This window comes from Camelus dromedarius, chromosome 4, assembly GCF_036321535.1.
Source record: "Camelus dromedarius isolate mCamDro1 chromosome 4, mCamDro1.pat, whole genome shotgun sequence".
Lineage (NCBI taxonomy): Eukaryota > Metazoa > Chordata > Mammalia > Artiodactyla > Camelidae > Camelus > Camelus dromedarius.
The window spans coordinates 42,066,931-42,093,419 of NC_087439.1; the positions used below are offsets into that span (position 1 = coordinate 42,066,931).

Sequence of the window (26,489 nt, forward strand, 5' to 3'; positions counted from 1 at the left end):
ATTGTTTCAGGGTTTCAATTTTTAAAAAATGCATGAAATCATCCAAGAGAAATTTAGACAGATTGCCTGATCGCCTATCTGTATGTGGTCAGGTTTTGCTAGTGTAACCATTAAGAGAAAGTTGGGCAAATTCAGAGCAATATTTTATGGGGGCCCAATGCTGGCTCCTGCTGTTACAGCTATTTTATTCTCAAGAAACAGTAGTCCCAGTACGCCTTCTTTTGAGCTGTGGCCAGAGGGAACAGTGAGGCATTGGCTCATCCTGACTAGATATGGAATTAAGACGAGACAGGCAGCATCATAGCCCTGAGAATATCCGCGCCATTTCTCCTCAATATCCGCGCCATTTCTCCTCCACCCATCCACCTGCCTCCTGACACCTGTCAGAGGCCAAGAAGCTCCTAAAGGATGAGGGTGATGCTACTGGTCCGCCTTCCTCCACACTCTAATTTCACCTACTCCTGAGCGGCCTTCTATTACTTTTCTGAGTCTCTTCTTCCTTAAGGAAGTCTATCACCAGAAAAAATGAAAAACCCCAGAACTGCAGAAATTGTGCATAGTACTGATTGTATCTGGATAGGAGGTTAGGATAAAAGGTTTATGTTGAGAGTAAAGAAAGAGATCAAGAATATCACAAAGGGAAAGAGGGAAAGAAAGGAAAAGAATCATCTGAGAAATTGGAAGAGGCAGAGAGAGTGTTGTAAGTCTTAAAAATCAATTTGCTGATGAAATAAGTTTCATATTAAATACATAACATATTAAGTACCTTATTTTTCCTATTAGTTTGATTTGTTACAATGTTTTGATGTTTATTTTCTATTATTCTACCAAAGAACCTGGGGAGAGTGCACAATATGTGTAAGGTCAATAGAAATTTGTAGGGCCAGCAGAATTGTTTGTGGCTGTAATTTTAAATAGCCATTTTCACAGATGTATTATGAATACACTTGTGCTTTCATATTAGGGTGTGTGTGTGTGTGTGTGTGTGTGTGTGTGTGTGTGCGCGCGCGCATGTGTTGAAAAAGCAGCATGTGAAATTTGCTGACAGATGTTTGCTACATGTGAAAATTGTAATTTCAATTACTGCAAAGCCTTAATGCCAAAGTGAAATGCCACTTTGACCTCTGTTATGCTAAATCAAAATCCGGAACTTAAATACATAAGTCACACCAAAATATCTATGGTTGAAGCAAGCTTATTCTTTAAAAGCACAGGCCCTTATAGAAGCCAAACTCTATTCTCTTTTGAAGCTTTCAAAAAAGGCACTTACGCAAATGTAATGACGGTGAAGTCGAGCCAGTTCCATGGGTCGCGAAGGAAAGTAAAATCTTCTAAACAGAAGCCCCTTGCAATAATTTTTATAAGTGATTCAAAAGTGTATATTCCTGTGAAGGTGTACCTGGAGACAAGTGTCCAAAAAGAGTAGACATACTAATCATTTTCTTCAACAGCACATCAATTTCTTGTCACTCCGTTAGTGGAGTGGACGAATATTTAACAAGGAATCTAAGCAGGTTAACACTATTTTATGGAAGTGAAACATAGCCCTAAATTTAAATTCAACTCCCTAACACACAAAGAGTTGTTTTTAAAGTGTCCTAACAGCAGAGTGAGAAATACATACTACATCAAGTCTATCGAGCTACTGTCTGAAATATCTTGCTATTGACATAAATGAATAGAGCCTCTGGAGAATTACCCAGGACATTTACACAATGGAGTAGCCAATCAATAATACTGCAGAAGCATAAAATGATTTTCCTTTAGAAAATTAAAAAACTCAATTTCAAGCCTGTGTTATGAGTGAGGGAACACTGACAAATTAATCAGTCTTAAGTTTTTTTCTTTCTTCAAGATAAGATAGGTTAACTTGCTTGGAAAAAGACTTGTTACTATCAAAGTGGATGATTCTAGGGTCATAGAGGTGAAAATTTAATTTAGAATAAAATATTGAGACTTAGATTGGAAACTGAGATGTTTCCAAAATTTAAACCTTCTACTCAGCTTACAGGAGTAGAAATTAAATATTTCCAAGTAGAAACTTTGATGTTTCCAAAGTTTTAATCTTCTCCTTAGAGGATGAAAGCACAGAAATGAGGGTGACTGAATACCCGTGGGTCTCACATGTTAGCTTTAATACTTTAGAAATCCTTTGTATATAAATTTTTTATTTCCTTCAGAATCTTTATCTCTTTTTTGATTGGCTCTGACCTAGAAGTGTCCAAGAAGGGAAAAGGCACTTTGTAATACCCTCCGTGGTTGTTGTTTTAAGGCTCAGCAGCCACAGGGCAACAGCAGTCACTGTGAACGGCCCCAGCAACACTTATCACAGGTCTGGCCTCTCTGCCCTCAAAGCTGTCCCAGAGCAGCACTCATCAATACAAGGAGCAATGCATCTGGTTTCTGAAAATGGTATCCCAGCTTTCACTTCAGTTAGCTTAGTCCTCAGTCTATTGAATTTTCAAGTTTGAAAATCTCAAATTTGGGGATTTTTTCCCCCCATTGTTTGGTGACCACATTTGAAAATGATATAGGCCTGACATCGAGTGAATGTGCCTGATGGAAGTGAAAGCTCTGTGAGGCTCAACATTATCTTTGCACGGTGTGTGTGAGACTCACTGAATTCATCTGGGAATTATCTGGAACCAAGGTTTACCATATTGGCTCCTTTCTGCAATTACTTTGATCACATTTGCTTTGGCCACTGCAGATCCTAAAGGAAAAGTGATGAGTGTCCATGAATGATGGGCTTCTGGTAACCAGCAAGTACAGGTGAAGGAGAGATATTAAATCTTAACTACATATATTACATGTATAGATAGATACAAATATATATGTCTATATATCTAAACACACACACACACACAAACACATACTCACGTAGGCAGTTTCAAACATAGGTTGAACTTACTCTACATTCTTTGTCCAGTCAGGAGGATTACTCATTGTCATAAACACACAGTTCGTCAAAATAGTGCACATAATTAGCATGCTGAATAATGTAGGTTATTGTTAAGGAACATACAAAAGAAAACCCAAATCCATGTATTATATTATATAAAACCAACACTGAGAAGCTCAAACTGCAGATTAGTCAAGACTCAGTGACAAATACACTGTCAGCAAGTCTCTTTAAATTTCAGTTTTGTCATCTGTAAAGTGTGGGTAATAACATCACCCTCACGGAGCAGTTGTATAGATTAAGCGAGATAATGTATGAGAAAGCTTTCTATAAGTATAAAGTGTGGCTTTTGCTACCATTATTAAATCAGTCTCTTTCCATCCCAGAGCATGTTAGTGGGGAAACTGGGCACTCTGGAGTTGTAGTTTTTAAGCAGAGAGCACTGACATGAACTAATTCAGGTGATTAAAATAGTAAACTGTTAAGGAAGGCACATCCCTATAGTATTGTAATTTCTTAAATACATGCGATACAGTATTACTCAATGCATCTTAAAAACTATGTAAACTACTGCATGGTGCTAGGTGCCAGGTTGCTCTATTTTAACTGAGTTTGTACATGTGTAGCTGCACTGGATAAGATTAAAAGTGAGTATTCTTCAAGGCCATGACTTAACGTGATGTGAATGTAATTAAAATTCAACATAAGAGTGATCTTAGCAACATAAAAGTGCTTGGGCAAGTCACTCAGCCTCTGTGCCACTGAACCTTCTCATGTGTCCACTGACTTTAATGAAGTGGAGCTAACAAGTGTAGAGCTCATCAGTTTGCAGTACTGATTAAATGGGTTAACACGTGTGAATTACTTGGAACGGTCTGCATATTAGCAGATCTGATCTAAGTGTTTGCCGAAACAAATGACTGACATAACAAAATTATGGAGCTAAGAGGGAGCTTGAAAAACTAGTTTCATCCCTATATTTTAGAAATAAGGCCTAAGATCTAGAGAGATTAGATAACCTGGCTGAGGACTAAAACACAGGTTTCCTGTTTTCACATCCAATATTCTTTCCACTACAGTTTACTGCCAAAGCAAAAATTTTCCATAGTGAAACAGAAAGTTTTCATCAAATGACCACATGATGGCACTAGGAACACAAACTCAGATAAGGAAAACTCCATAATGTAAAAATCCCAAACGTATGAGTTTTATGTCTCGAATCTTTGAACTTTAATTATAACATATTTATACCACTAGGGAATCTCTAGCTATCAGCTTAATAATAAAATGGCTTTTTAAGTTTTAGAATCTTTTTTTAAAAAAAAAAATCAGATAGCATAGATTTATGATAATTCCAACAGTACTTCTCTATTTACTATTCCCAAAGCCATCAAATGAGACCCAATCAGAAGTGAATGTTTTGCCAGTGAAAATGAACAGATGAATTTAGCTGCAGAGTCCTTCTTTTTAACACCAGTAAGAATTACGAAGCCAAATCCCTAAAGACCATTTGGAAATACAATCTCAGCTTCTTTCATTAACTTCCAGAGTCTTTCCTAAGCCATCAGTTTTGCACGGCTGAGTCACAATTCAATGACTTAAATTTGAAATTCAGCCAATAGTCCAGTACTTCCTTCACAGACTTCATTAGGTAAGTTCAAAAACTAGCTAAATATTGGCCAAAGCCCCCTGACAGTCTCCTGTGGAAAATATGCTTAAAAGTTTATTCTAAGGTACACTAAAATGCTTTATATTATAGATATGTCTATACTTAGCTCTGGATATAGTTTTGTTTTTGTTATTATATCATTATTCACTGCAAATTCTAGATAATCACAAACTTTGTACAATATTATAAAAATAAATACGGCTATTTTACACTAGATTTTGTAGGACTTGATACATATAAGTATTTTTAGAAAGATATATAATGTTAAAGACTTTGATATATGAAAGATATATATAGCATATATAATGTTAAAGACTTTGCAAGTTTCAGTGACATCTATGTGACTAATAAATTTTAAGATGAAGGCTTATATGACAAAAGAAAATACAACATGAGAGTGATAAAACCACAGAATATGGACATTTCCCAACTTAATGTTATGTTTAGCTACAAAGCACTTATACATTATGTACAAATAGTTAATGTTGATCACTTGAAAAGGATATGAATGTACCAAAATCTTAATAGCTATTTTCCTAAGAGGATTGAAGGGAGTTAAAATGTACAAGGCAGAGGTGGCACTGAACCGGAAGATGGCCTTCCCTTTATTCAATACTATAAAAGTCTGTAAGATAGAAACACAACATAGAAGTATAAAAGTATAAAGCATTTAGACTCTACTGCCCACCTTCTGTTATTTGTCACAATGAATCATTTCAATGTTACAACTTTTGATGTGCACCGTGAAGAGTTCACTGGATCTCTTCTCAACTGGAGAGAATACCCAATGGTATCACTTACCTTTGACCTGATACTTACCTATAATTTTACCATACGTAAGACAATTAGGCAAGAGAACTCCTTAATTTTCTTGATATTTTAAATATCTCAGTTAAATGAAAGTCTTAAATGGGTACACATTTCATTTTGTTCTACAAATCTTAGGACACTATATTTTTTTCATAGCAATTTTAGCTTTCCCAAATACCTTGAAAATTAATGCTGTGGATTGCAAAATCGTTCAATAAAACAATACTATTTTTGAAATATTCTTTTATCATTTCTGCTTATAAAATGAACATTATCACTCTATTTGTAATAGGAAATAAAAACAGCCACCATCAAACCCACCCTTGTGTTAGATGGATATAATCCAATAATTGATTTCTGGAGGCCAACCTCCCTCAAGAGTATCCGTTGACCAGGAGTGCTAAATTCTGTATTGGGATTTCTGAGTTAGCTGACACACTGAATTCTAATCCTAATTGACTGCCTATTTCATGTAGTGCTTTCTTAGCACAGAGGCAAAGCTCAAAGCCTCTGCAGAATCTAGGATCCATGAATGTGAATAGAATTAGCATTCCAAAAATTAGACATATTTGAGCACAATTAGCAGTGTGTAGACAAAAACAACAACAATAAAAATAACAACCACAAACCGCCCCCCTACTACCACCACCAAAAAAACAAAGCAGCCACATACAATCCTGTATCAAGGATTTTGACTCTCTTCTTCTTAGGACTTTTATATATATTCAGATAGCTAGGGGGTAGGGAGAGGAAGCCTATTTCTCTATGAAGAACATATCCTGGAAAGGGAACTTCAAATCTTTTACATTTAAATTCACCCATTCTTCAAAAATTCTATTCTTTCCGCCTTAGGATGAATATCTCTGTAGGTCACATTAGGACATAGCAAGTATTAACCACATGTTTAACTTTCTACTAAGAATCTTTGACAAGGATTTATTCTCTCCATTTAGTCTTCAGATCATTCACAGATTTCTCATTTCTTTTCCCCTCTACCTTCAGGGTTTTCTAAATTCAAGTAGAGTAATCACTCCAAAACATTTACTGAGATGCTGTTTGAAAACAGTGCTTCCTGGCTGGTATGTGCAGAAGTGCCCCAAATCAGGGCTGTGAAAATGCTCTTCCAGCCAGTGCTGGTCTCCAGTTTGTTCCTTGTCTGTGACAAGACATTGAGAGCAAGTGTTTAGAACCTTGTAAGACAATTTGGCAAACTAATTTTAAATCTGTTGAACGTGTTAATTAAAAAAAAAAAAAAGGAGAGCGTACTTTGTGGGTCTGTTTTTCATTTCAATTTTCTGGAAATTAGTTTCATTGTAAAGGGACTTCACCTTCACAACAGAGAGTCTGAGAAGCATTGCTCTGCATTTAACTTTGATTCTGTATTTTCCCCCTTCATCTCTGAAGGACTGTGGTCCAGAATAGAGAGAGAACTGTATTACCAAGTTTATCTGTAGGAGGGCAGAGTTTCACCTGTGCTTATTGGAGGAGCCATCAATCACCTGTGTCTATAATACTTGGTGCCCTTCTTTGATTCATTCAGTGCTCCTGTCCCTAAATGACACTGTGAGATCATCATAAAATGTGAACAGACTTGCGCAATGGAAATGCCTTTGCCCCAGAGAGTACACACATGCAAGGACACCAAAAGACCGGAGTAAGCTCATTCAGGACTGAATATGGTCCACTTTGCAAACCTACTGCATATTCCCCAAAATTATGCTGAGTGAAGCCTGACAGAAATACTGTGGGCTAGGAGTAGGAAAGCCAGTGAAAACATAATGGAGAATATATATTTTAAAAATTAGAATTTCCTTACTTCAAATAATATTACAAGCCTAATTTTGGAATCGAAGAAGGAGTTATAAGTTATAGTCCATATGGGACTTAAATCATGGGCTTGAGGGAGAGAGGAATGAAGATGGTACTGGTTGTAGCTCAGTGGATAAGAATAATAATCCAGCAATTCCTGAGGAGATGGGACCACATGCAGAAGAGGTCACCTGTGACTCTGGCTGGGTGGCCACCCTCTAGCCCAAACCAGGAGCAGATGTAATAAAGGAAGAATAAAGTAGAAAAGATGGAAGAAGGGGGTGATGAAGCAAAAGGCAAAGCTGCAGAGGCCAAAAGAAAGTATGGAAGAGAGAAGGAAATTCTGTCCTGAGGACCACTAGGAAAAAGAAACAAGACTCAAACTGCAAGAAGCCAGCCATTTAGTTTATAAAAGTTAAGGATTAATGAAAGGACACTTGCCCCTAAAGACTCAAATACAAGTTTCCCCCAGATAATGGTATTGGTGGTACTGAACGATGAAGAGAGTCAAAAGGGAACACTGTTTATTTAAAAGTTGTCAAGTAACTCCAGAAGTTTCAAACATACAGATATTTGCCCTCCTCACTTCCCAGATAAGAAAGTAGTCAAAAAGGAAAGACTTAAAAGACTAGGCAAGATGTCACTGAACTTCAAACTGTATAAATAAATATTACGTAGCTTTAAGCAAATCAAGATTTAAGAGCTGTTCAACTGAGTGCCATTTTTTACCTTTTCCCCCCAGTTTGGTTTTTTTTCTTGTGGTTAAATATACATAAAACTTACCATCTTGGCCATTCTAAGTGTACAAGTTCAGTGTTGACTTTTTAAAAGAATGTACTGGATGGCTTATTAAAGTATCTTATCATCCTTTATTAGTTCAATAAAAATTTCATCAATGTAACTACTCAGGATAATTTTTATTGCACGGAGTCACTTCAGTAGAGAAGAAAAAGTTCAAAATTGGTGGTGGAGGAGAAAAGGCAGATACACCAGTATCTAGCTTGAAACAGGCTTCTTTTTTATAGCTCAAGGCTATAGGAAATTCATGAAATCATTTTAACATGTGAATAATATTGTGCCTCAGAGCAAATTTTAAACAGCGTTTTGACTGAATTAGAAATGAGATTCTATATGTAAAATATCACTTTAAAGATACAGCTGCAGGACTGTTAACTCTTTATATACTAGATATTGATCAGACTTGTCACTTACCTCTTCACGTATAGTTACCAAACTCAAGTAGCATCTATTGAGTCCTTAAATGCTAAACTGTTAATGTGTATGAGCGTTGCAGACATCTGGAAAGCAGCCTGGACCTAGTTCTCAGCCCAATTGTTAATTCAGTTGATTTCAATGCAAAAGATGTGTGCTAACTGTTTAGTACAATATTTTTGCAAAGCTCTGTGCTAAAATTTATAGGAAAAGCAAAGATGTGTAAGTTAAGACCCCAAGAAGCTAGAAAATTAGTAAATGTTTAACTATCTACACTAATAGAAGAAAATCTAGAAGGGTAAGTGAAAGTTTCTTAGATTGGAAGTAGAATAGAAATATTATGTGAACTACAAATCTGAGCCACATATGTGATTTTAGATATTTGAAAAAAGAAAAAGAAGCAGATGAAATTAATTTTAATAATATTTTCTTTAACCCAATATACCCAATATATCATCACTGGGGGATGAAATCAGTGTTAAAAATGATTGAGATAGTTTACATCCTCTTTTCATACCAATTCTGTCTTCAAAGTCTGACCTCACCATATTTCAAGTACATTTCAAGTACAGCAGCCGCACATGACTAATGTCTACCGTAATACTGGACGGCACGGACCTCCGTGTAAACCATTCACTGTTCTGCCAGGTCACAACCTCGCCAGCAAGCCTTGCCGGCTAAAAATCACTTCTGGCTCCAAAGAAAATAACAGCAGCAACAACAACAACAAAACCCAAACAGGCAAACATGCCTGGTAATCAAAGCTCAGTCACCTAGAAAGCAACATCAGGAAAACACAAGTAGGATTTGTTTTAACTTCTGTAGTTAAGAGTGCACACTCTGGAGTTGGATGCCTGGCTCAAAACCTGGCTGTGCTGCCTTCCAGCAGTGAGATCCTGGGCAAGTTACTAACTTGCCTGTGACTCATTTGCCTCTTTTGAAAAATGGGAATAAATACACTGAGCTCACAGAGGTACTGTGATTCCAATCCAGTAGGTCAGACTCTGACGCCTAGTATCCTGTACTTTCAACAAGTAACTCAGTGAGTCTGTAATAGGAGGGCTGGGGATCTGTTTTCATTGTCAATGCTCATGTTGTGCGCCTGGATTAAAACCCGTCCCCTTTATCCAGGTGCACAGTCAATAAGGAAACAATTACAATAGTGTGCCAGGATTGCTGTTTATGAATCTGTACTTGTTACTATTTAGTAATCTTCTCTTGTCTCTGGGTTTTTAGAAAGTGATGTGTTTATTTGTATTCCTCAGGATGGACACTGACTGTAACAAGCTACAGTTTTCCAGCTCCCTTCTAAAAATATGTCCGTTATCTCAACTTTTCTTTCAGTTTGGGGGTCTTGTTCCTTTAAATAATTGTTTAAACCTAAGGCCCAGCTTTGTGTTTATCTAAAAATTATTGAAAAATAGCCAAATAACAGGATTGACTCCAAATGTACTATATTTGCCTGCTCTTAAAGTAAATGTACTGGCAAGAAATAACAGAGGAAGGTAAGCAATGATCATGAACAATAGAAAAATGCAGAATATGCTATTGGTGGATTACATTTATGCCTTAGCCTCAAAATTTAAACAGGCAATTTTCAACTTGTACTTACACTGTGATCCATAAATGTGTATGAAGGTGAATTGTTTGGAACTTTGAACATCTTTTCCCAAAGAAAGGATATAACCATACACACACACACACACACACACACACATACACACACACACACACATACATATATATATATGAATATTTTTGTTTCTAACTGAAAATGTTTTTAATTTTATTTTTTATTGAAGTGTAGTTAATTTACAATATTAGTTTTGGGTGTACAAAAAAGAAATTCAGTTATGCATATAAATATATACATACATACATAAATGTATTATTCATATATAGATTTTTTCACATATATGAATTTTTTAACACACAGATTCAAAAGCCTATGTAATTCCTAATGAAATAGAATTCTGTATAATGACACTGTGGAACTTTATCACTGTGTATAAGAAAGTGTGACTCTGAAAACGGGAACAGACTTCTAAGTCCGGCTGCAGGGTACACCTCTCTCTCTTTGATACTGCCCTGGCATTCAAACTAGGGAAATCCCTTGGCTCTATCTTCTGCCAGAAGTGGGGTCAACTTTTTTCTAGCTCTAAGCTGCTGGCTCTTAAGAAAAGTTTCCAGAAGGAAGGGGCAGAATGAGAGTGCGGGGCAGGAGCAGAGATGCTTCAGAGGTTTGGGTATAAAAACTGCATAGAAAGTGAAGAGATTCCTATTAGTACCCATCTCTGGGGACATTTCTCATTCTGGGCCAATTCCATGGCATCTAATTTTATTTTATTTTTTTCCTATGAGCTCTCTAAATGGCCTCACTACTTCCCTGCCTATTTTGTACAACTTGTGGATTCAGGCCAAGATTCCCCTCCTTTTCTGGCCCCCTGGGATGGAAAGCTTCCTTACAGGTTCTTTATCTGACTCTGAAGTAAGCATGCAATATTTAAAAAAAAAAAGTTTTCTCTGCCAGTCTCTGTTATATTTTCCCCCTTAGATGAGGGATAATCAGCCTGAAGAACAACCCGTGAACGTGTGCCTGCCCGTGGTCCACCGCGCTTTAATATCCAGCCCTTATCGAATTGCACAGTGATCTTGACACCAGGGAATCACAAACCAAAACACTCACAGAGGCCAGGTAGTGCGAGGTTCCCGTCAATTTGGGGTATGCAAATCAGTGATGCCAGATCTGATATTGTATGATAAATCCTAAATATGCATGATTATATATGTGCATGTGCAATCTTCTGATTTATACATGTCAGAAACTAATTCAAAACTTTAAACAAGATTGTATGAGTCAAACAAAATGTGTCTGTAGGCTCAATGCCTCACAGTCAGGATTTTTTATCTTTGCTTTAAGCTCATGCAAAAGAAAAGGATTTATACCCGGAGAAGAGTCTGTGAGATTGCTTGTCCCTAGGCTTTAGCTGGGTGGAATAGTTGCAGTGCAGCCAGGGCAGGAGATGACCCCATCAGAGATGCCCAGCTGGGCTCCCATCAGCCAGGGTTACAGATGCCTCTGCCACTATCACAGACAGAGAAGAAAGATTATATAGGTGAAATGATAAAATCTGGGGGGGTCAAATATTTCTCAACCCTGTATCTCCAGCCAATGTCATGTGTGTGGGATGCTATTATAAGATCAGTTAATTTTTCATCAACTGGAAAGGATCAGTTGGAGGCCTAGTTTTACTGCAGACTTTGCTGTGTGAGAACTTCAGGCAAATTATTCTGGGTCGATTTCTACATCCAAATGGAAAAGATGATTATAGCAATACTAACCTCAGGGCTGTTTTAAGGATGAAATGAAATGAAACATGTGAATTCCCTTAATGAATTCCAAAGTGCCATATAAGCACAATTAAAAGATTAAAAATGTGTATCTCTCTGGTCCTCAAATACATACACAAACACTTACGTATTTCAAAGCGGTACCAAATTTCACAAGGAAACTTTGCCGCTTAAAATTTTCCCTCTCAGATTTTATATTCAGAAAACAAGGCCATCCACTTGCTCCCATCTGATACCTAAACATCACACTCCAAAACAGATTCTGATCCCACCCATCATTCTTTGTCTTCATTGTCAAAAATCTAGACCAAGCCTCCATAAAGACTCTCAACTAGATCTTTTAAAATGTAAAGTGGACATTATCACTTCTCTACCCAAAGCCTTCAGAGAATTCATTTTGCCTTTAAACTTCAAACTCTTTACAATGTACTAAAAGGTACCTTTATCTGGCCCCAGGCTCACTTTTCCAACCACATCTAATTCTCCTACTTACCACAGTCCCACTATATTATATCTTATTGTCGTCTGTTCCCTCTCCCTTTTTCTACCCTTGAGATCTCAACTTGAACGCCATTTCTCTACAGAGGCACACAATTTAAATTTCCTGAATCTGTCCTCTTTGGGAAAAAAAAAGGTGCTTATCATTCTATTAGAATCTTATGGGAAATGTAATTTTTTAATGATTTTAGAAACTGACCCAGACCCACTGAGTCTCAAAGATTTTAGTTTTTAACAAAGGCAGAGGATGTCCCTGATTGAGCAAAAGCAGTGAAGCAACCCATCAGGTTTGGGAAATAATGCCAGCCTAGGAGACAAGGAGTATAGCTAGCAAAGTGGCATGAGTAGAGGGGCAGGAAGAGCAGCGACAGGCTTACTTAGATCCTACCACTGACTTCTCTTTTCCACCAGTATCATTGGTGGGATGAGAGCAAACCCAAAGTAGCATAGCAGTGAGCCACGGACGCTGACAGATCTGGTTTTAAATCTAGTCTCTATTACTTAAGAGCTTTGTGATCTTAGGCAAATTACTTCACCTCAGTTTCATCATTTTAAGTAAAGAATTACCTTAGAAGGACATGTGGGTTAAATGAGAACTGTAAGTTTCCTGACACGTAATGCATAGGACAGAGCTATTGTTTTTGCTTGCCTAGCATCCCTCCTTCGACAGTCTCCATCTCTTCCTTCTAGAGAAAACCTCTGGCTCTCGTCTGGCCTATGGCTTGGATGAAGCTGATCCACCCCTAGTCAACAATGGTCAACATGTGACACTGATCTGGCCAACGAGATTATCACAAACCCTTGGCTACAGTGATTGGTTCTGAAGAGGCCATGTGACCTAATTAGAACAAATGCCAGGACTTTTGTTAGAACTTTTGAAGAAAAAGTGAGCCCTTTTTCTTGGAGTTCCTAGGCTGTAGGATATTACTTTAGTGCTACTGATGGCTATTTCTATCATCTTGTGGTAAGAGCCAGTCTGCAAATGCAGTCAGTACAGACGAAAGGAGAACCAAAAATAGAAGAGGACTGTGTCCTGACGACGTTGTTTTAGGTACTGGATCCTGCGCTATTAAGACCAGATTTACCCCACACATACAGTTATTTGTTTGTTTTCAGAAACTAGCTTCTGTTGCCTTTTGGTCACTTTCATTTGAAGGGAATCTTGCTAATATGGCAGGTCCTTAATAAATGCTAACCATTATTTTACTACCATCCTCATCATTTTGGGATTATTTCTGAGGCAGAGACTGTGAGGTAACAAAGAAGGAAGGGACATGAGGATGAAATAACTGGTGGGTAGGAGAAAGATTTGGAAATGAACTATGGCGCCTTGGATGTAAGGGAGAGCCTGAGTGGTAATTCTAGAGGAGCTAATAATATGCAAAGAAATATTGTAAATTGGGGACTCCATATGCACTTCATAGAATCGTGAACTTTTTCATCTATTTTTCTGATTTTTCTCTTAAGTTACTTTTGCAAGAAAAACTCCCTAATCCCAACTGAAAACAAAAGAAATGACTCTCCTTCCCCAATATAATAATTAAAAACCCCTGTGACAATGATACCCAGACATGAATTTAAAATCACAAGTTCATATGTGATTCTTCACACAGCCTGAATAAGGAGGGAATATGCATCTCTTAGAAGAGCTGATAAAAAGGGAGAATAAATTGTTTTTAAATGGTTGATGAGACAACCAAGGAAAGAATACATCTTTAAAAGGATACATATCTACATTTCTTAATTAATGAACATCCATTTTCACCACAGATCTAAAATACCTCATTCTATTTCCAGTATGCTATTACACTGTGAAAAGCACATTTCCTTCCATAGTACTATTGAGTCATCTGTAATTTTAAGAAGAACATGAGAAGGAAGAAGTTTTCTGTAATAAGAGTGGGTGAAGAATTTGAATGTATAGCCAAATGGTGCAAAATCAACCAAAGCTATGAAAGGAAACTATGAAAAAAGAAGAAAAAATGAGGAAATAAAGGTGGGTTCACAAGCTGAAATCTTCCTCACCACACAGCTTAAGTAAATAAACAAACAAAAGGAACCCAACCTGGGATCATGTTCTGAAGACCACGGGACCAGAGCTAACATGGTATATAAAATTCTGTGACTCTATTCTGCAGCCCTGTTATTTTATTCCTTAGTTCTTACCTTGGACTTCTGAAGGCTTACAACATCTGAAGGTCTGGAAAGGCTTCCATGCATCACGAGTGTTCATGAGATGGTTGCTACTATTTCTCCAGTTACTACTACAATATCACTGACTGTGGATTAAACTACTTTAACAAAATTTGAACATTATATAACTTGTACATTTTAAACCGGGACAAAGAAGATAAAAATATGTGGGCATATGCCATCTGAAAATACACCATCAGCAGTGACTTTTCCACAAGCTCACTGACACCTTTGTAGAATATCACAGAGGACTTCACTGTGGTTTGTGCCCTTTCTATTCCTTACACATAAATCTCTTATATATATGTATGACTGTACTTTAATCTAAAACATAACACAGATTCTGCAACCATGCTCATAATAGGCTTGCTTTGTTTATTCTCTATACTTTAAAGAAAGAAATTAGAGACTCGATATACAGATACAGATGATACATTAAGTATTGTATTTAAGTTAAGCCTTAGGGAGTCACCAGCCTGACTGATATTTGCATATTCCAACTCACTCAGGCAATAAAACCCACATGCCCAGTAACAGTAATGGTGGGAAATCTCATCCTAAGAAGCATTTTCACCAGAGACATTTCCACCATTAGACCCTTTACCCATGCCAGGAGCCCTGTGCATGTGTACTGCATTGCTTCATGAAGATCACCCTGCCAATCTCAGATACTCAAGTCACTAAAATGAAATTGGTCATTAAATATCAAAAGAAATATTTATGATTTTTAAAAGGTTATTATTTTCTAAGCATTCCAACTTCAATCAGAGGAAATGAGTTCAGAATTTAAGATGATTCCTCAATACCGAAATAATCCAATTATGAAAGAAAATTTAAAACTAGAAAAGAGTGGACAGGCAACTACAACAAGGTTTAAAACATGAGGTTGCAAAAAAAGGAAATTTCAAACACATAGCTCACTCATGTGTCCTAAGTCTGCCATGTTAGTTTTTAAGGATTTCAGTCCTGCAAAAAATTTCATTTGTATTTCTGATGAATGACTTACATTTGGAGGCTTGCTTGATGTCAGCTCAATGTGAAAGCAACAGCTGCTCCTTACCTTGGGGAAAACTCCTTCCTGATAACAATATTTCCCTTATCAGGTTGTGCTAAGTGCACACTGCGATTTGTTCCAAAATGCCAAAATGTTTTTCCTTCCCGCACAATGTGCATTTGAAGATAAGGATAGAAGATGTTAAAGGCAAGTTTGAAGGTGAACCTCAAAAAGTTCACAAGGGTTACTTCAGCACAAGAATCTGGCCGGCTAGTCATTCCTCCTGAGCTGGTCTTTCACCCTTAGTTTTAAGACCTTTCTTTTAACTATTTGGAAGGGTTTGCATAATTTTGTTTTCCATCTGCCTTTATATCCTTTGTTCTGTCTCATTCATTATAAACCAATCGTGAATTGTTTTGTTTGGGGACATCCCCTCAAGACAACATCTTTTATCAGTCTGCAAACTCTTTAATCTAAAGGAAAAGATTGATTGGATGATCTGATTTCTGCAGAAAGAATAGCTACCCTTGTCAACAGGCATTAGTTCAATCTTTCTCAATGTATTCATTTATTGTTTTACAAATATGGACACAGCATGAGCTGGATGCTAGATTTCAGCCTTGTTTGGTAAAGAGGTAGACTCAGGCTGGCTTTTTATCATTTTTAGATGGTGATTACTACCAGAGCGGTGAGGGCTGGATGTCTAGGGGTAGCAAAATGCCCGCTGAGATGGAGCTCAGCATCCCATGGTAAGAAGAGCTCTGAACAGACTGATTATGTCCAATGGTTATAAATAAAGTAACATACTCTAGTGTTAATGAATTTCTGTCTAGAACACATCAGAGTCATTACTTCAAATAATAGTTTTAAATAAGTTAAATGTTTGAATAATTGGATTATCCACATTTTTACTTTTTATACAAATAAACCCCTCATAGTCTTCTTAATTTGGGTTTGAGCTTTTCAGATGTCATATTAAATTAATTTCCAAGGGACTGATTTGATGATAAAATGCAATTTTTCTTGGAATTTAAATGGCAGTTATGAAACAGATAATCACTTACCTACTAAGATTTCGTAACACTATGTTAAAAAGCAAAGCTAAGTAAAAGTTAATTAATCTATGGAACGTGATTAATCTCTTCCTTTACTGTAAAATGGGCAAATCCGTTTGTAAAAGGAAGAAGTGTGTTCCACTTAAACCGGCTATATCCTGAAAAGTTAAAAAAAAAAATCTGAACATAATGAAGTTCTTACCTCTGAAAGCTGTAGTAGTCAATAAGTGATTCATAAAAGTGTCTCAAATCCACATACTTATGCACTCCATAAGGACTAACTTGACACAGAACTGTGTCAGCACCCAGGAGCATCCCTAAAACTTTCGGGGGTATTTTTCAGGCCCATGTCCAACTACAAAATTTCATTTGCCTCATTACAATCTTTGTGCCTACCCTCCCACCAAGATTTCACAAATATATTGTGTTAGGCGAAAAAAGATAAGATTAAAAATTAACTAGTTATAAATTTATAGTTATAAATTTAATCTAAAATCAATATAATAATCTTTTTTTAGTTTACCTTTTTCTACAGTTTTCTTCTTGGTTTGGTGAAATCACGGTCATAATGAAAGGTTGGGTGCTTAATATAAAGTATTCACTTCAAGCATGGATATTCAAATATCATAATAGGTTCTTCAGAATACTACATTTTTGTTCATTCTTACCAATATCAGTATTTTTCTACCAAAATATTAAATAATTTTTAAACTGTAGTTTGTATAGGAATGTTTCTTTCCAAGTGAAAAAAACTTTCTTCAGAAGGTGAGTTGATGTATAATATATAATATGATACAGAAATTGAAAACCCTGTGGCATCAAATTTTGTTCCATGAGAAATTAATACTAATATTTTTGAAGTCTTTAAAACTTGTGATAATTTCAGGATTTTCAAGTACAGAAAACTGATAAACAGTAAATACGATCTCTGGGAAGATTTTTTAATTTGTTAAATTAGCTGCCTACAACTTAACATTTATTTTTAGGTATCTGTGGTGGTGCATTTGGAGTAGCTCCATCTGTTATGATATAATCCATTTACTTCTCATGTATGTGCATAAAGCAGAAGGGTACTTAGACTTTGTGCTAATTTAGCATGTGCTGGTGCTGTAACAGTCCAAGGTATATTGCGGCAGTTAGTGGCAAAATATGCCCGATTAAAAAACACTCACTTTCTTATTGACATAGTACGGGTCCAGGTCCTCCAGCGGCTCTGACACCATCTCTGGAGGGATGTCTCCATAAATAAATGGAAGGTTCTTTCCGGCTTCCAAGTCACTGTTTGGCTTTGGGCCATTCTCATCATCATTCTTGTCTGGTTTGGGGTTCTTAGCCTTTTCTTCTGCAATGCGTCTTTCAATAGCCGCAAGAGATTCTCTGGTGAAGAAGCTGAAGCTGTCAGGTCCTGGTGGTACAAGCACTGTTTGCTCCATCTTGTCATCCTGCACATTTTAATCACCATTTACTCTGCATATGAAAGTCCTTAAAAAAAAAAGAATGCAGATATTTTAAGATTAAGAGATCTTAATATCAACAAACTCCTGTCTTGAAAAATGAAATAGAGGATTGAAATGTCCGTTTCCAATGAAACCGAAATGGAATTACTAAATATAAATTCTTCTTTTTTTGTAGTAAGAACATTTAACTTGACATCTTTAACATGACCCTTTTAACAAATTTTTACGTATGCAAGACAGTACTGTTAACTGTAGGCGCGAAGTCGTACAGCAGCTCTCTAGAACGTATTGATCTTACGTAACTAACACTTCCTGCCCAAGGATAGCAACTCCTCATTTCCTCCTCCTCCAGTTTCTGGGAACCACCATTCTACTTTCTGCTTCTGTGAGTTTGGCTTAACAGATATGTTTTCTATCTCAGGTTTTATTAAGTGTCCCATGTTTATTAATTCTTGTGCTTTGCCGAGACAGGAACTGTGCCATAACTTAAGTAGTTCAAGTACAGCCTTAATTAGAGTACATTAGCTAAATGCCACCATGTCCCAAATGGGCTGTTCACTCTGCGAGCCACCCAGAAGATGAAGATGTATCCCCACAGAGATGATGGTTAGCTTATCAACAGGATGAAGTGGAAAGGGAGTTGTCTCGGGAGGATATAAAATCCAAATCTCTAATCCTGACAAGTGGCTACTGGCCAAGCTGGTCAGAACAGTTGGCTGCAGCCAGCCTTAATGACCAGTCAAACAGCCACTACTGTCTGGATTGAACCTTCATCTCTTCTGAGACAGAGACACTGCATCTGTGACCTCTCATGTCATCAGCCATGCTAGGGTCGGCTTACTCAACACATACTGAAAGAGATCGTCCAAGGTCATGACAGTTGTGTGAGCAAGAATGAGAGAAAGACTAGGCTGGAAAGAAATAACTAGATCAGGCTGTGGGTGGGAAAAGAGAGCATTAGATTCAGGGACACCAGGATTCTCTTATTTCAGGAAGAAAATGAAGAAGAAGGCAGTACCACAAGCTCAACAGGAACTGAGGTGTTTTTCTTCACTAAAGTAATAATGATATTCTGCTGATTCCATAGTCCTGCAGTGCGAGACATATCCTGAGGATCCGAGGCAAAACTCTTGATTCTGTGTTGCTGTCAGACCTGATCTGATGCCAGAGGCCAAATCCCAAATGTATTGCTTTAAGGAATATTTAATACCAGCTCAAATTTCACAGATATGACTGAGCCAAAACTTCCCAGAGCCTAAACTACTGTCTGGCCACCAGTTTTATGTGGACATTGCATTAACTCATTAAAGCAAGCTATGACACAGTTAATTGCAGCTTTGGTGCAAATGAACTACAATAATAAAATTGCAGCCCTAACTATCTTTTGAGAGGTAATACAGGAACCTCACATTTCACTGAAGGAGGTTCCCACTGCTATGAGGTTTGTGATCATATTTTTTAGGGGGGACCAGAAACAAGGGAGGGGGATGTAAGTCTAAATTTGTACTCTCTGTCCATTAAGTGAACCAATGAAACTTTCTGAGGTTCTTACAATCTAGCTGCAATCAGCTTAGGGCCTAGAAAAATAGAAACATTGAATCAGTAAATTTAAATCAAGGGAAAATGAATGTTTTGCCTTAAAACTCTACTTCTCCCATAAGGCAACAGGAAAATACTGGCATTTATTTATCTGGAAATAAAGGTTTAGAGATAACAAGTATGGTTCATTTTCTAAGGGAAGTATTGTAACATAGATGTATGCATGGTTTTATTTTTAACTAATTGGTTTTTTGATTAAAAAAAACATGTAAATGATATAAATTCAAAACATTTAAAAAATACAGTGCAAATTGTCCCTTCCATCTTGTTCTCCAACAATCAGTTCCTGTTCCCAAAGGTAATCACTGTTACCTGTTTACATATATTTTTCAGATACGTCCTAGGTAAACTCTAATCACAAGGGTGTATGTATACTAACACATTTTCTGTTTAAAAACACATACACACAGTATCTACTATACAAACTGTTCTGCACCCTGCATTTTTGACTTAAAAATATATATTAGAGTTCATTCCTTATCTGCTTTATAGATTCAACTTTTTTTATCAACTACATAGTTTCCCATTGTTTGTACATACCATAATTTCTTGAATCAATTCCCTAGTTATGGGTATCCAGGTTGTTTTCAATCTTTTGTTATTATAAAGTTACAATTAATCTATTTTACACACATACTTTCACATACCTGAGGATATATTTATAGTATCAATTTCTAAAATTGGACTTACTATGCAAAAAGTGAATCTTTAATTTTGTTATTATCACAAAATTACTCTCTATGAAGGCTGCACCAAATGATTCTCTTGATGACAATGTAATAAGATGCTTGCTCATCTACATCCTCACCACAGTGTGTTATTATATTTTCAATATGTCCAACCTGACTGGGGCAAAAATGGGGTCATATTATAGTTTTAATTTGCATTTGTCTTAACTACAAGAAAAGTTGAAGTTTTTCTTCATACGTTTAAGAGAATATTTTCTTTTCTGGGACTGCTTATTTAAATAACAGTTCACGTTTTTATTTTCTTTTCCTTTTTAGTTTATAGCACCTTTTTAGATACAACATGAACCATTTAATTTTGGGATGTAAGGGCTTTTAGAAAAACATACAGTGTATGTGCTTTGACTTTATGATGTTTTTGTGCTAGAGACTAAAATAAATAAATTAAAAATTTTAAATGTTATATGATGATCCAACTATTACTCTACTTTGGTGTCTAGATTTTGTGTCATGCCCTGAAAAGTATCCATGTTCCTGGGGGTGTGGAGGGACATACCATATATCATGTTTTCTTCTTGCATTTTTAGCATTTTATGCTTTAATTTTATAAATTTATATCTTTGATCTGTTTGGAATTTGCTTTCTATATGGAGTGAGGTAGAGATCCACTTGTTTCCAGTTGTTCCAACATTAATTACTGACTAAGCTAACTTTTCTCCATCAGTGAAATATATATATATATATATATATATATATATATAACCCCAAAAGTCAGCAACAAACTTTGCAAATCCTAGATGTATTTTCATTAAGGCCAAAACAAAAAGCAACACTATTATTTAACAATTTTCTGGAGGTACAAACCGATCCAATTAGGAAGTAAAATACAGTTATTTGCATAGTATATGATTGCATGCCTAGAAAACTCAACAGAAACATCTGAAAAATTCCTGAGAATGGTAAAAGAATTGAGGTGTCTGAGTTCAACTATAACATAAAAAAAGTCAACAGATTTCCTTTATAAGAATAGCAAAAGTTTAAAAATAGAAAGAAGAAACCAGAAGCTTTCCCACTAAGATTAGAAACAAGGCATGGATGTCTCCTCTCACCACACCTTTTCAACATCAACATGGAAGTCCTAGCTGATGCAGTAAGACAGGGAAGGAAATAAAAGGTATACAGATTGAGAAGGAAGAAATAAAAATGTCCTTGTTTGCTAAAGACATGATTGTTTGTAATAAAATATCCAAAAGAATTAACAAAAGAACTCCTGGAACTAATAAACAGTTATAGCAAGTTTGTAGGCTACAAGGTTAATATACAAAAGTAAATTGCTTTCTTACATACCAGCAATGAACAAGTGAAATTTGAAATAAAAAACAAAAAATCATTTATATTAGCACCACCCTGAACAAAAAAATACTTAGGTATCAATTTAACAGACTAGTGCAAGGTCTATATGGATAAAATTATAAAATTGATCAAAGAAATCAAAGTACTAAATAAATGGAGGTATTCCCTGTTCATGAATGGGAAGATTTAATATTATCAAGACGTCAGTTCTTCCCAAATTGATCTCTATTGATCTACTGATCCATGAAATCTTAATCAAATTATTTTGTGGATATTGACAAACTGATTCTAAAATTTATATGGAGAAGAAAAAGACCCAAAATAGAAAACAAATATTGAAAGAGAGCAAAAAAGTTGGATAATTGATAGTACCTGAGTTCAAGACTTACTATAAAGCTACGGTCATCAGGACAGCATGGTATTGGCAAAAGAATAGGCAAACAGATCAACAGAACAGAATGGAGAGACTACAAATAGACTTACATAAATATAGTCAACTGATCTTTGATAAAGGTATAGCAAAGACAGTTATTTCCAACAAATGGTGCTCAAACTGGATATTCACATGCAAAAAAATGAATCTAGACACAGATTTTATACTTGTCACAAAAATTAACCTAAATGAAATCACAGACCTAAATGTAAAATGCAAAACTATAAAATGCATAGAAAGTAATATAGGAGAGAATGTAGATGGTCTTGGGGAGGTGATGACTTTTTAAATAAACACAAAAAGCATGATCCATGAAAGAAGTAACTGTTAAGCTGGACTTCATTAAAATTAAAAACTTCTGCTCTGAGAAAGACAGTATCAAGAAAATGAATAGACAAGCTACAGACTAGGAGGAAATATTTGCAAAAGGCAAAAGCTGATAAAGGACTGTTATCCAAAATATACAAAGAATACCTAAAACTCAACAGTAAGAAAACAAACAACTTAATTTTAAAAATGGGCCAAAGACCTTAACAAATACCTCACCAAAGAAGATATATGGATGGCAAATAGGCACATGAAAAGATGATTCACATCCTGTGTCATCAGGGAAGTGCAAGTTAAAACAACAGTGAGATACCACTATATACCTATTAGAATGACCAAAATCCAGAACACTGACAATACAAAATGCTGGCAAGGATGTGGAGCAACAGGAACTCTCATGCATTGCTATTTGGAATGCCAAATGGTATAGCCACTTTAGAATAAATTTTAGTAATTTCTGGCAAAACAAAATTTACTCTTAGCATATGATCCAGCAGTTGTTCTTCCTGGTATTTACCCAAATGAGTTAAAAATGTATGTCCACACAGAAGCTTGTACATGGATGTATATGGCAGCTTTATTCATAAATGACAAAATTGGACATGAGCAAGATGTCCTTCAGTAGGTAAATGGATCAAAAACCTTTGGTGCATCTAGACAAAGGAATATTATTTAGCACTGAAAAGAAATGAACTATTGAGCCATAAAAGTGCATGGAAGAAACTTAAATGCATATATTAGTTACTAAGTGGAAAAGGCTAGTCTGAAAAGGCTATATACTGTATGATTCCAACTATATGACATTTTGGAAAAGGCAAAACCGTGGAGACAATAAAAAGCTCAGTGGCTGCCAGGGGTTAGAGGGAAGGGAAAGATGAATAAGCAGAGCACAGAGGATTTTTAGGGCAGTGAAAACTGCTATGTATGATACTATGTTGATGGATACATGTCATTATATATTTATCCAAACCCATAGAATGTTCAACACCCAGAGTGAACTATGGACATTGAGTGACAGTGGTGTATCAGTGTAGGTTCATCAGTTGTAACAAAGGTACCACTCTGGCATGGAAGGTTGATGGTGGACAGTGCTTGTGTGAGAGCTGGGCATATATAGAAACTCTACTTCCTGCTTAGTTTTGCTATGAAGCTAAAAAATTCACCTATTTAAAATGGGGAAAATACAATTGATGAAAATTTCCTGAATACCATGTAAGAATTTTCTAAAAGCTTTGAATAAACCTAAAAAGAACTGTAAATGGATAGAAAAGCACATTGTATTCTTAGGTAGGAATACTTTATAGATATGAAATTTCCCTAAATTAATTAATAAGTTAAACGCAACCCCCACAAAAATGAGAAAAATCTTAGAACTATTCAAGTTCTTTGAAAGTTTATATGGAAAAATAAACAAAAATAACCAGAAAATTCTTAAAGTGAACTTCAGTTTCAAATTCCTCTTTATTATAAGAGCTGTGTAAGATAAAGTGTTTAAAATTTCCAAATGATCATTTTTTCCACTAATTTGTTTATTTATGTGTAGCTTCATTACATTATAATCTATTAATATGGCTTATACCATTTCTATTTCTTGGAATTTACTGAGATTTCCTTTTTGTCCTAATAAAAGTTTTTTTTTCCAGCGTCAGTTTTTTCTTAAATTTTATTTTATTGAGTTATAGTCAGTTTACAATGTTGTGTCAACTTCCAGTGTAGAACACAATTTTTCAGTTATACATGAACATACGTATATTCACTGTTGCATACCCTTCCACCGTGAGCTAACACAAGATCTTGTATATATTTCCCTGTGCTATACAGTACAATCTTGTTCATCTATTCTATATATATCTGTCAGTATCTACAAATTTTGAACTCCCAGTCTGTCAATAAAAGCTATTTTTAAATGACTTCATCAAGAACACAGAAAAGAAGCTTATTCTTTGTTTTAAAGCTATGGAGTTAAGTATATCTCAATTAAATCTACCTTTGTTCTTATTTATTTAGACTTTCTATATCTGTACATATTTTTGTTCTAGTTGATCCATTATGAATTGTGAAAGGTGAACTAATGTCTATTTTTAATGTATTTCTATTTTTGTTGTACTTCCTGTAATTTTGGTTCTATGAATTTTAATGCTGTACTATTTGATGTGTAGATATTGCTTATAATGAGATCTATGCAGTGGATTGAAGCCTTTATTACCTTAAGTAGCCCTCATCTTACTTTAATTTCTTTCCCTCTGAAGATATCTTTGTCTGATATTACGTAATGACTCCTACTTTCTTCTTATTTGCATTTATCTGGTATGTCTTTGCCCATCCATTTTGTTTCATCCTTTTTATTTCACTGCTTTAATGCTTTCCTTAATGTATATGTCTAGATTTTGTCCATAGATTTTTTTTTGAAGTATAGTCAGTTACATTGTGCCAATTTCTGGTATACAGCATAATGTCCCAGTCATGCATATGTATATATATATTATATATAAAATACATATATATATATATACACATATATTTGCTTTCATATTTTTTCATTAAAGGTTATTACAAGATTCTCTTACAAGTGTTTCTCAGGTTGTAGCTTTTACGTTTTTCCTTACAGACAGGTATAGATATATAATCCTTAATATAAACATATTTTAATGTTGTGGAAGAGGTCATGTCATTAGAGTTTATGAGACAGGCTTTCAGGCAGAGAAGACTTAGTTTGCCTTAATATCTGAACTTCTAAAAAGTTAAATAAGTTACTTTAAGAGAATCAGACAAATAAGTAAATCATAAAATTAAGAAATAGTAAATGATGAAAGAAAAATTAGAAATCATCTAATCCATCCTTCTCATTTAATAGAAAACAAACAAATCAAAACAAAATTGACATTTCTTTGTTTAGAATTTGTTTCTAAAATAAATATGTGATTTGTCCAGGGTCACAAGCTTATTAATGAACAGGAATCAGAACTTTATTTCCTGACTCCCAAACTAGTGCCTGCCCATTTCTGATAGTTATGAAATAACCTTCAAGTTCTTACACGATTTTAAACTTAAATAAAATGTATGCAAATATAACACAAGTGTCCAGGTTAAACTTGTATTCATTCAATGATTTACATTCCCTGGAAAAACTTAAAGCAAATCTAGTATTTTGGCAGAAATGGAAATTATCTTTAAACACCTGAAAAACAGGAGACACCAAAAAGAAAAAAGAGATGATCATAATATTTATATTTAGAAATTGTATTTTGCAGGTTTGAAATCTGATGATTTATCTTTTCACAGTCAATTTATATTTAACTTGTGTAACTGTTTTGTGTTTTGGTAAACCTGGTTATTTCTATTTGCCACTATGTAGATCACTTTGTATAATTCATCAGCCCCACTCAATACCCCCAAAGGTTTTCTAACCAAAGTTGTAATTATTACAACATTGATGTGTCTTGACCACCTTGTACTTTATAATTTGAAGTGGGGAAAATTCATATATCTGTAATTCTGTCTGTAAAATGGTGTGATTTTCAAACTAAGGAGAAACAAAACAGACTGCTGCCAAGATGACAGCCAGCTACTTGAGTGTCCCATTCCTATTCTGGGGAAAACCATCTGGGCATGGCCGTTCGTGAAGAAGTGTTTCAGCTGATTTTTGGTGTTTCTGCTGCCCACTTTACAAAAGAATGTTACTGCCAACAATAATAAAAATAACTAGGCAAAATGTTATTCTTAGGTTCTGATCTCACATCATTTTTTTAATACCCAAGAAAGAAACTGCTTTTACATAAACTTTCACAAGTCTAGGAAATATTGTTTTATGAATTTCTTTTCTAGAAATAATTGGATTTGATGTTTGCAATAAAAGCCTTCATTTCATGTGGTTATTAATAATACCCTTTTTTAGTATTATAATTGGGATTAGCAAAACAACATATTTCATCTATGTGTTTAAAACATTTACATTCTTTAAAAACTTTGTTACCCACCCCTAAATTTTCATACTATATGCAAATTACACTTAAAATAAGGTTACATATGTAATATATGTCTACATGTACATGGGTTCATTTCAAGAGTATTTTTCAGGACATCCTAATAATAAACTACCAACTACAAATCTCAGTCAATCCCCTAGTGCCTTTATTGATCC

General features: G+C 35.4%; 1 protein-coding gene across 1 annotated transcript in view; it reads right to left on the minus strand.

Annotated features, from left to right (window-relative positions):
• Window positions 1–26,489, minus strand: part of SCN1A (sodium voltage-gated channel alpha subunit 1) — a 117,766-nt gene that overhangs the window by 57,609 nt on the left and 33,668 nt on the right. Inside the window, exons 2-5 of the mRNA XM_064484878.1 lie at window positions 17,666–17,975; window positions 5,078–5,196; window positions 2,912–3,001; window positions 1,271–1,399 (exon numbers count right to left, since the gene is read on the minus strand). Of these exons, the coding sequence (XP_064340948.1) occupies window positions 1,271–1,399; window positions 2,912–3,001; window positions 5,078–5,196; window positions 17,666–17,926 (599 nt within the window). The 5' untranslated portion in view covers window positions 17,927–17,975. The remainder of the gene's footprint in view (window positions 1–1,270; window positions 1,400–2,911; window positions 3,002–5,077; window positions 5,197–17,665; window positions 17,976–26,489) is intronic.